The sequence below is a fragment of the Cyprinodon variegatus genome, unplaced genomic scaffold (assembly GCF_000732505.1).
Source record: "Cyprinodon variegatus isolate N-32 unplaced genomic scaffold, C_variegatus-1.0 Scaffold169, whole genome shotgun sequence".
Classification (NCBI taxonomy): domain Eukaryota; kingdom Metazoa; phylum Chordata; class Actinopteri; order Cyprinodontiformes; family Cyprinodontidae; genus Cyprinodon; species Cyprinodon variegatus.
This window is the reverse complement of record NW_015150622.1, coordinates 1517587-1529732: the sequence shown is the minus strand read 5'-3', so window position 1 is coordinate 1529732 and position 12146 is coordinate 1517587. Positions and strand designations below refer to the sequence as shown.

At 36.0% G+C, this 12146-nt stretch overlaps 1 protein-coding gene across 1 annotated transcript; it reads left to right on the top strand.

The window, feature by feature from the left end:
* Positions 1-5780: 5780 nt before the first annotated feature.
* On the top strand, positions 5781-10823 carry LOC107086973 (choline-phosphate cytidylyltransferase B-like). The gene is made up of 8 exons (XM_015378291.1): positions 5781-5935; positions 6781-6880; positions 7156-7272; positions 9127-9278; positions 9377-9455; positions 9548-9690; positions 9765-9953; positions 10503-10823. The coding sequence occupies exons 1-8, from the start codon at positions 5849-5851 to the stop codon at positions 10701-10703; spliced, it is 1068 nt and encodes a 355-aa protein (XP_015233777.1). The 5' UTR covers positions 5781-5848; the 3' UTR covers positions 10704-10823.
* The last annotated feature ends 1323 nt before the right edge of the window (positions 10824-12146 follow it).

Here is a 12146-nt window from a genome sequence, read left to right as displayed (position 1 = left end):
GATTGTAATATTGAAATATCAAAAATGTCACATCACTGACATTAAACAAAAGTAAATTGTGATCTGTATGATAATTATTTTTTTCCCATATTTTCAAGGGTGTTACATTGATGATTGAGCTTTTCTAAAGGCTTTTAATTAAGTGGAACAACGAGGAAATCATAAGATAAGGGGTTGTGAAGGGACTAATATATGTAAATGTCTCATCAACATACACATTGCCTGACCATCTTTCGTTTGCGTAGAAACAACTTTGCTTAAATAAACAACTGATTTCCATGCAGAGGTAACAACACGTTCATTTAAATAAGATAGAGTTCAGCTGATGCAAATCTAAATTGGATGATTGAAAATGTTTACCCAAGCGCTTAGTTCTACAGTTCCTCCAACAACATTGTAACTACACAATGTACTATGACCAAATGTTCGCATCAGCTTCCAAATGTGTAACAGAACGAGCGAGCAGAGTGTATGAAACTAAAACTGTCAAATAAAGCTTCCTAAACTTGAGGCTTTTATTAAGAAGTGGTGAAAACATTTAGATTTGTGGTTTCCCTATTGACCTTTACAGATGATTTTGCCTTTAAATATTTGCTGAGGCAGAACAGTTGAAAACTAGTCATATTGGCATTCATCCTCTTGCATAACAGGAGAAAGACTCCTTCCATGTAATTCCCCTGATGAGTGAACTGTATGACCGCCAGGCAAGGCCGTTTCCTATAAATATGTTTTCATTCTTGAGAAATCTCAGCTCCACAGTTGCGGCTGCATCTCTTGTGATTCACATAAAGTCAGAAGTCATCATGTTTGTGGGTTTGTGTTCAAATATCATACACTGACAGAAATGTGATGCTAAGACGTGTTTGTTATTTTTCCCATATTGCAAACTCCTACCTGTGCATAGCTGGAGTGCTATCAGCAGGAGTGGTGTCAGATATGGCCACAAAAACATGTTGGGTGAACTGTAGACAAAAAAAAAGAAATGTTGAACTAGGCTGATACTTTCCTGTATCAGAAAGCCACATAGGATGTTTAGCTGATAGTTTTATACTCTCAGGTGGGTGTAGACTAAAGGAGAGTGCTCGCTTTTTTATCTACAGTAGTTACACCTTGTTGTAATTAAACCAAAGACAAGACCAGAAAACAAGTTACTTATTTACAGAGGAGGTTTAGGTTTGGCAAGCTAAAGAATAGAAACAGTTTAATGCTCTGTCTCCACCTACTTTAATATTCAGTTAGTTTCTCAGTCAGTCTGCCACTGACAGAAAATGAAACCCCTAACCTTTCTAACTGGTTTTCTCGACTACATTTACTGGATTTACTCCCTGCCCTAAGTAGAGAAGTTTCTGATGGGAAATGTTCCTCGTTCTTACCTTTAGCAGTGGTGTGATGTATCTTGTTCCCTGCTGTGTCCAAGTTCCAGAGCACTGCTCTGTTTGGATCTCCACATATTTCTAAAACATGTACTTCAGGAAGTGAGCGAAGGAGCAGCAAGGCGATACTCCTGCCCTGCAAGCTGTCACAAGGAAAGCCCCACCCCTTTCCTTAGGTTATTATGTTCACAGGTGAGAAATACCTACGAAGTTATTTCTGGTTTAAACTGGCTCTGTGACCGGTTTCTTAATGTTTCTTAATGTGAATCACCCAAATAAGAGACAAAAAACAAAAAAACAACCCAAAACAACTTATGGTGAATTTATAAAACACTTTATCCTTTAATAAAGTGAAAGCTGTAGGGGAGTTCCAACAATTCACCAGCATTTCATTGTATTTGGTTAGAATAAAGGGGTTATTGTGATATTCCCAAAGAGTTTGCTCTTCAGGTAATTAGAAGTAAAACTTGTTTTGAAAGTGGAATTTATGAGAGAAGAGAAGAAAGCCCCGGGATGCCTTTAGGTGTGTCACTCCTTACATTCTCCATTAAAAGGGCTGAATAAATATTGGGAGGAAGCAGGGATGGGTCCCTAATGAATTTTACAGTATCTATCAGCCAACAGTTTCTACTACCCATATGAAACCTGTTCAGCAATACAGTAACTGTTTGCAGTTTATATTATCAGAAAACCTGTGAATAATAGAATAAACAATAGAAAGACTTTCACTAATCCTGAGCTGACATATAAAACAATACAGTCCAAATTTTGACAGTCTTAGTTTGTTCTTTAAACCTGTTCAGTCTAACTTGGGTCATTAAAAAAAAAAAAAAAGAATTTCAACTTTTGCAATCAAAAAGAGTTTAATATTTAATATTAACAATTTTTAGTTAAAATACCTTTGGTCAAGTTTGACCTACTGATTGTTTTTTAAGGGTAAAAAAGTATCATTAGTAAAAACCCCAAAATTAAATATAAAAAGCTTAATTAAAAGCTTATTTTTTGCATAGTTGTGGGTGTTAGTTTAATTATTCTAGACTTTGAACCAGAAGAGATTTAATTTTAGTTTTCTTGAAAACAGTTTCACTTCTTTTAAAACCCCCAAATACAGTTTCTTGTTTCTTTCAAAATATCCCTCTTTGGCGATTCCCGAAAATATGCTTGTCTTAAAACACATCCTGTTTCTTTGAAGTGGTTTATTCACATTTAAACAGACTGTAGAATACATATTAGAAAATGTACTCAATAAAGATCAAATAAAACATCGAAGAGGCAACTATGACAAAACGCATCAACCAATTTAGGAACAGGTATGCCAAACACTAGCAGCTGGTTTTAAAAACTTGTCATCAAAGACTGTCAGAGCAGATATACACATGTCCAGTCTTAATTGACTATAAGAAATGTATAACTCTAGGCCAAACATGTGGATCATGAATATCTTAAAACTGCAAAATATCAACAGAGCATTGTCAATGACAATGTCTAATTTATTTATATAGCACTTTAAAAACAGGTATAAAACTGCATTAAAGTGCTTTACAGGAAAGACAACAACACCAATTAACAAAACTGAATGTGAAACACTGCTTCAATTAAAAGCCGAAGAATAAAAATAAGTTTTAAGAAGCGATTTAAAATGATCCAGGTTGTGGGCGGATTGAATTTGAAGAGGTAAATGGTTCTACAGAATTTTAGCAACAACAGAGAAGTCCCAATCTCCTTTCCTCTTAAGTCGAGTCCGAGGAACTGTCAGTAATAGTTGATTATTAGAGTGTAGACTTCTCCACACAGACTGGAATTTTAAAAGGTCTCTAAGATAAGGAGGAGATAATCCATTTAAGACTTTATAAGTTCATAAGAGAAACTTAAAATCTACTCGGTAAAAGACAGTCAGTCAATGTAAAGAGGCCAGTATATGCCTTATATGGTCACGCTTCCTGGTTCCTGTAAGAAGCAGAGCCGCTGCGGTCTGGATCAATGGAAGTCACTGCATCTGTGATTTATCCATGCCTCTATATAATGAATTGCAATAATCCATGTAATGAAAGCATGGATAAGTTCTTCAAAGTCCTTAAAACTAAAATATTATTTCATTTTTGCTAAAATCCGCAGGTGATAAAAACTTGATCTAACAACAGGGCTAACTTGTTTATCCAGCTTTAAACAGCTGTCAAAAGTAAAACCAAGATTCCCAGCAGAGGTCTGACGAAACCCAGCTAAAGAACCAAGAATTAGATCTGGATTTGTAGTATGAAGATTCTGACCAAATAATATAACTTTAGTTTTACTTTGATTAAGGTGAAGAAAGCTTTGTTCCATCCAAGATTTGACTTCAGCTAGACAATCTATCAATAGCTCAAGAGATTCATTTTTCCCATTTTTTAGTTTAAGGGGCATATAAATCTGAACATCATCTGCAAAGAAATGAAAAGAAACAACAAACTTATGGAAAATCTGACGAATAGGGCATTAAAAGGCTTTATAGAGAGTTCAGTAAGAATATACGAGACAACTCATCATTAATATAAAGATGTAGCAATGAGAGGTTTTCATTACACAAAACGCTGGCTACAGACCCTAGTTTTGAAGTAGCGCAATTATCAGCCATAATCTCTACATAGATTATACTAATCTACATACTAAGAAGGAGATACGCATCTATTCTCTGATTCACTCAACCAAGGTACACGGCAGGGACACTGCAATGTCTTTCAGGTTAGAGACTACACTTGTCTTTATCAGAAAGTAACATTACAGATGTTCAAAAGAGATACAAAAACCTTAGGATTCGACAGGCAGAGTGGAAGAAGTTCAAAGAAAGTAACCGAATGTCGAGAACAGAGATCAAGCTAAGAGCGCAAACCTTTCCAGTCAGTAGATAACCTACAGACAGATCCAGCTGGCCTTAAGAGAAACTGAAATTATGAAGACTAGAAACTTCTTCACAATGAATGAGGAATTTTGCCCAAATTCTCCGATCTAAAAAAACTAAATAAATACTAAATAAAAGAAGGGAAGGAAAAGAGTCACTGTGTAGGATAAACAAAACAAAAAAACCCAACATGGGTAATGGCTTGTCCTTAAACACAGCAGAATTCCAAAGTTCATGATTAGGACCTGTTGACGAGAAAAAACTCTAAGTGGCTGGTAACACTGACCTAAGAATGGTTGAAAAAGACATAGACAACTGAGTTTAAAACCTTGAAACCATGTAAATCACACATGGACCACAAGCTAAGTAATTGGTATAGAAGGCAAAATCCTCTAAGGCATGTGACTGAGAAGTTCCTATTGCTCAAAGAGGACAAAATATCAGATATCTGATCAGAGAAGAGCAGTTCTTAAAACTGGTGAAGATTCTCAGTGATCTAGGTTTTTGACGTCAGGTCAAAAAAGTTAAAAAACAATCCACGGGTCTTTGTTTCCAAGCTTGAAGACATTTCGCTTCATCCAGGAAGCTTTTTCAATTCAAAATGTCAGAAATAGCATAGTACGAGTCTTTATAGAGTGGATCAAAACAAAAATACAGGTTTGAATTGGTGCTGGATAACTTAATTAGGTGAATAGAATAAAATGAAAAATAAAGAGTTAACTTCAGAATGCAAGACATTCATGAATATTACTGGAAAGTTCTATTTAATTCAGTTTAAAAATGCTTTACTCGTCCCAAAGGGAAATAAAATGTTGTACTAACTTGTTTTTTTCAGCCATTTGTTTTAGATGTTAGTTGCAGGAAGGAGGATCTTCTACAGCTTATTTTGTTAATTGAAATAATTGTAAAACACACCATAGATTAATAAAACAGAATGTTGTTTTTAAGTTTTTTTCTATTATTCATATGGATTTAGTTAAAACAAAACACTACCTAAAAGATTAGACTATTACATCAGAGAAACAAAAAAAACAACAATGTTTAATAAAGAAATCTGGGCTCAATAAAACACGTGTTTAATAGCTGCTTAAAGGTTGTTATTTCTAAACAGTACCTTAGGTATGGCAAATGAGCCTCATTAGTATCAAGGTGTTTCTTGAATTTGATTTTATTTGCCCTACAAATGCATGCCCCAATTCATGTATTTATTTAACTCCACACCAAATGCATCACCTTCTGTACCTCTATCATTAAACCCCAAGAATACACATGAAGTTGTAGAAATATGACTTTCCAAAGCACTCTATTACCAACCTGTTAAATGTGTATAATGGCTAAAACAGTTACCCAGCAAGCACAAAAAAAAAAGCCTTACTGTGAAAGAAACTCAGATTTGTATTGATTGCAAATGTAATCTCCATTTCCGAATGCCTTCACCAGAGTGGCATGAACTTTGCTCGACGTGTTCTCCCGTCATCAGGGTCAGACAGGCTGATGGGATGTAAAGTTAAGAAGCAGCACAGGCTCACACATCCCACATGTAAGGCTGGAAAGGCCAGCAGAGAGACGCAGCCTGTGAGATCCCAGCAGAAGATCCGCGATGGCAAGAAGGAGACGAGGCCGAAACAGCAACAACCACCAACACCAACAGACCCCACAGAACCGGAAAGGAGGAGACACCAGAAAGGTAGGTCTGATTTTGTCATGAAATGCTGTAAGTTGAACTGTTTTTTTTCATCACATTAGAAAGAACAAAAAATGACAACTAAAAATATTTGCAGTAATGTGAACAGCTTTTATCATCAGAGACAAAGACTTTTCATTTGTTGCTATTCGATTGTAAATATCAAATTTGATAAAACTCTACTGCCACCAGACACTGCAGCTGTAACTGTGATAGATGGTAACTTGGAAGGAATTTAAAAGAAATATTTGTTATAAATGGACGAGAAAAGTAAAAGATTTTTTCAGATTTTATGAGACAAACACAGCAATTATCTATGGTGCAATTTAAAGGATTAACTAATACTTGAGAATAAATTTCTGAAACGTGAGTAAATCAATGTTTATATGCACCCTACACCCTGCAGATTAGAACCGGACCAAGGGTTCAAAGTATATCTTGCATCACAGCTGATAAGGGTGCATATATGCATCTGCTAAAGTCCAGACAAGACAAGAACATGAGAAGATGTATGTTGCTTTATGACAGCTTCAGCTCTATCCTGGAGATGATACAAAAATGTCTTGTTTTTTGAGGTTACCAAAACTCCTTATTTCTAAGTTAGGAAAGCCTGACATTTTATAACAAAGTACCCCTGCCTTCTTACCTGTCTTACAGTAAGTGCTGCTTCCACTCTTCCTTCCAATGTGTCATATAGGCATGCCTAAAATTGCACAAATATAATAAGAATTGTTTTAGGGGACAAATGCATGTCAGCTATGACTTGCAGCAGGTTCTGAGAGCTGCAGGCAGGCTAAAAACAGAGTATCCTTCTTTTTTGGCATTTTATATCAGTTCTCTGTCTTCAGGCTCTGCGGGATCCAGCACAGTTTGCCAAACCAAATGGTTATGAGACAGACATCCCACTTGAAAAGCTGACTATTGCTCAAGCCCGGAAAGGAACGCCAGGTTAGATTTAGTTTTCTTCATTGAAAGCTAAAAATATTGACGCCAAAATCCAGACAGCACCTTCTAGTGGAAGCGAGGAGGAGGAAAGAAAAGATTATCTTTAATATTTCAATTTTATTGACTTATAAATCTTGATATGAGCTTCAGTATCAGTGCACTGCTCTTTCAGCTGTATTTTATCAATTCAAATGAGTGTAATGGTAACAGAAACAGACTCTTATCTCAGTTTCTGTTCAGAACATGACGTTCATGCTTGCATGTTGCTTTTTTGGCAGCTCGACGGCCGGTGAGAGTCTACGCTGATGGAATCTTTGATCTTTTCCATTCGGGACATGCCCGGGCCCTGATGCAGGCCAAAAATGTTTTCCCAAACACTCACCTGATAGTAGGAGGTAAAGAATGGATTATTTCTAATTGGATCAAAAATTAAGCCCTTAAACATTTTCCTATTCTGTGACTTCACAATCACAAACTATTGTGCATTTTATTATGATTTTATGTCATCGACTAACAGATGTGAATATAATCTGTAGGTGGAAGGACCACTGTGTATTTTTTTCAAAACTTTAAAAACATTAAATTCTCAGCAGTATGTTTGAATTCAGCCATCCTGGGTTAATTCTGTACCCACCCTCTGTACCACCAATTGAAACACAATTAGGCTTCGACTTGGCTGTTCTAACATTGCTGTTCTTTCATCTTTCTATTGCTCTGTAATGCTGGAGGTATGTTTAGGCCCATTGTCCTGCTGTAACATAGAATTATACCTTTAGCACCTTTTAACAGGTTTTATTCCAATACTGCCTGACCCCTTCCCCATCCCAACTGTAAAAAAAGCATTCCCACAGCATGACACGGCCACTATCCTCCTTCAATTTAGGGACTGTATGTCCAGCCCTGAAAAACTCTAAGCTAAACTAAAAAAGGCGTATTTCATCTTTGATCATGCCCAGCTTTTTGTTTGTATTCAAAAAAAGTTCATTTCTGGCTTGCCTGACCACATCACCTTCTTCTTCTAATTGTTTGCTGTGTCTCCTGCATGGCTTCTTCTATAAAGGTAAGATCTGTGACAGGTCTATCATATATTTCCATGAGACCTGTGGATCTGTAGCTACTCCAGAGTGACCAGTGAGCTCTTGGTTGTTTCTCTGATTCACATTCGTGCAGGCTACAGTTGTTGTTTTTAAAAGAAATTGCATCAATACTTCTCTATGAGATGTTTTAATATTGTATGATGACCAAACCCTCTTTTAATTGATGTCATTAACCTGCCTGTTGTGTTCATGTTATCTAACAAACCTTTGAGGCTTTTATAAAACAGTTGTTATTGTTATTACACTGACCTTAAATGACACGCAAGAATTTATTTGGAGGTACTAAATTAAATAGACCTAGAAGCAATTTATCTAAGTTTTCTGAACATGGCTATGAATCATTTACTTAACAATAACACCTTTGTTGATCTATCTGTCATAAAATAGAGAAGATTGTAGTTGGACTCAAACTGAAGAGACAGAGGCAGAGATTGTTTCTTGTAGATTTAATTATAAAGGCAGTAGTTGTATAAATCCAAAAATAATCAGACAAGGAATGGGGGAACCAGAGCAGAGTAAACGGGAGGGGACTGACAGGAATTGAGGAGGACATGAATTAAAGACGAAGATCCAGTAAGGATAAACTGTAGAGGAGGGGTATATATACACTTTGGAGTAGACTAACAGACTAACAGGACAAAGATTGGTGTAATGATCTGAGTGGGAACAGGGGTGGAGAGAAAGAACTAGAAGAGGAAGGTGATACTGGGGGGAAATGGAGAATAACTGGGAAACATAACCTAAAGATATCTGTAAACAATGAATGGCAAAATAGAATAAGAGCAAAGACAAAGGAATGTCGAAAAGGAGATAACTGAAAATCTACCAAACAGGAATAGTAAAAGTAGGAATATAATACAAAGATATAATTTTTAACTTATAAATCCAAGCCTGGCTGAAAACCTGAAGAGAAATTCCAGAATGGCAGATCATAACACTATCACATTAAAAATCCAAATAAAATGCACTAAAAGTTGAGGTGGTTATACAAATGTTTATTACATTTATGTGCTATGATTACCTTCTACATACATGATGAATCTCAATCTAATAAAACTTAAGTCAAATTTTAATTTATTAACTGATTTTACACCATTTTATATATGTACAGTTTTGTTATAATACACCGAATGTGTTTGTTTACATGAATAGTGTGCAGTGACGAACTCACCCACAAGTTTAAAGGCTACACTGTGATGACAGAAGACGAGCGCTATGACGCTCTCAGACACTGTCGTTATGTCGACGAGGTGGTGCGGGATGCTCCTTGGACACTTACACCAGAGTTCCTCCAGAAACACAAGGTCAGAATTCAACCATGGCAGGACATTTTATTGGTAGAAAAGATACTGAAACATGTGTTAATGTATGTAGCCTGAATGCACCCTTCTTCCATCTATAGATCGACTTTGTGGCCCATGATGACATTCCTTACACATCTGCTGGGTCAGAGGACGTTTATAAGCACATTAAGGAAGCAGGTGAGGATCTACAGCATTCAGTGCAATCATTACTAACAATACGTTACTTTTACTGTTTTAAATGAATTTGAGGATTTGTTCATTCATATCAGGAATGTTTGTGGCCACCCAGAGGACTGAAGGCATCTCCACCTCTGATCTGATCACCAGGATCGTCCGAGACTATGACATCTATGTCCGGCGGAACCTGCAGAGAGGATACACAGCTCGAGAACTCAATGTTGGGTTTCTTAAGGTTAGAAAATCTTTCACTTCTGTATAAAAAAATCCACCACATAAAGATAAACTCAAAGTATTCTTTTCCTGTAGGAGAATAAGTATCGTCTCCAGAATCAGGTGGATAAGATGAAAGAGACGGTGCGAACAGTGGAGGAAAAGTCGAAGCATTTTGTGAACAAAGTGGAGGAGAAGAGCCAGGACCTCATCCACAAGTGGGAGGAGAAATCACGGGAATTCATTGGGAATTTCCTGGAGCTTTTTGGACCAGATAGAGCATGGGTACATATACTGTGTTTTAACTAGTGTTTTTGGCTCAATACTTGGCTGTGCAGTATTTGCCGATATCGATACCATCTGTTTAAAAATTGATGTGCGTGTGTATATATGAAGAACTGCATAGTACTTGGATGTAAAATAATTGCCATCATGGCTTTGTCAAGCAGCTGCCTACCTTTGTAAAGCAGGAAAAAGACTAATACAAAGTGAATCCAGTCCAGCCTGATACTGGTATTGGTATCGTTGGTATTGGTATCGGTGCAACACTAGTTTTAACCCAAAAATCAAATAAAGTGAGGGAGAAAACATCAGGTGAAATTAAAATGGAAACATATTTAGGCACATTTCTGGATTCTAAGATGAATATGGTTTAGTTGAAAATCCATGTTCTGACGGGTTAATCAGTCATATTGGACTGTTGGAGAATATTTATTTTATCACCACAGAGCCTGCCATCAAGCTCTTTTTTATAAATCCAGATTAAAATGATTAAACTAATGCATAAAGTACAAAAATAACATGATAGTATCTCTCTTTCCCTCTCTTTTTCAGCATGTTATCCAGGAGCGCAGTGGCCGCATGCTCCAGGCCCTGTCACCCTATTCATCGCCTCGTGGATCTCCCAGCAGCAGCCCTACCAGAAGACGTCCAGATTCACCTGAATCACTTTCACCCTCTGCCTCTCCTCCTTCCTCGCCATCCCCATCCCAAAACAGGACCCATTCTTCTGTTAAGGAGACGTCTGATTATTAGACACTATGCTGGTACTCAGCGTGTCTCATATGTGGAATGTGTACAGATTGACTCCTTTAATTTATTATGAGTGTGCTAAACTACAAATGAGAAAGGATGTTGTACATAATAAAGCAAAGCGAGAATACCATTTTTGTTTCATGGTATCTGTTTGCATTTTTACATGCATCTTTCACATTTTAAAATTCAATAAGCTATGCTAAATTTTACTAATAAAATTAATAGTTTTCAAACATTCTATATATAAATTATTTATTAGTAAATGTAACTTTTTTTTGCAATTCAACACTCTTTCTTTTTAACAGCTGAATCACTTTTGTTACCTTCAACCTACTCTAATTTGACTTTTTGCTGCAAAATACTGCTCCCTGCTGGCCATAAGGTAGAATGCAGCTTTTAAAATCGGACTGATCGTCGCACGTTTCTTTCATAAAAAAATTTAATGAATGTGGGAAAAAAAGAGGGGGGGTATCCTTTGGTTTGCACCATGACAACTTCTAGACATTTTACAGTTTTGGAATCACCACATTTCTTGCAGCAAAAATTGTTTAGGGCCCTAAAGATGTGTTGGTACAACAAGGATTGCTTGAGTTTTACTTCATAAATATGAAATTATATGAAAGCATTTCTGGTTTAAACTTAAATTGGTAAATAAAAAAAAATAAAAAAAAGGTCAGTGTAAACAGGTTTAAACAATTAAATGTTTTGGCATAGATTATTCAACAATGAAACTGAATGTGACTCCAACAGTTTCATACAGACACTTTACAAGTTTTAGAAAAATAAGGCTTTTTGTCACATATTTTGAATAGATTTTAAAATGCAAGTATAGGACTTAAATGCTAAATTCTACAGCTGACAATTATTAGTTGTAATTTGATAAGCTAGATGATTGAAATGAGAAGGAACAACATATGTTAGAAATGTAACCAAGTACTTATTTAACAAACTTAGCCTCTGGCTAAATCTGGAATATTTACATGATGTATTCATGTAGATTATGTGTAAATACTGGTTGTATATATATATATATATATATATATATATATATATATATATATATATATATATATATATATATATATATATATATACATATATATATCTCCCCTGTATCCTTTGGTTGTTATGTGTTTTTATTTTCTGAGGTTGGCCTTGACAACAGCCAAACAAACTACCATTAACAATTTGCTTAGCTTACTCAGACATGTTTTACATTTTAAAATATTGATTAATGTCCAATGTCCCTTGTCAAATAAATAAGCAAATAAAGGAATATGTAACTACTATTGGGTTGAGTTGGTCATTCTGAATCGAACAGCATTCCTAATGCTACGTTCACACTTGGCGAGCTTTGGGCAACAAAAAAGCGCCTGCTGCTTCATTTTTGAAGCTGGTACACATTAAGGTCAGATGCACCTCAAGTGCATCAAACAAAAAACA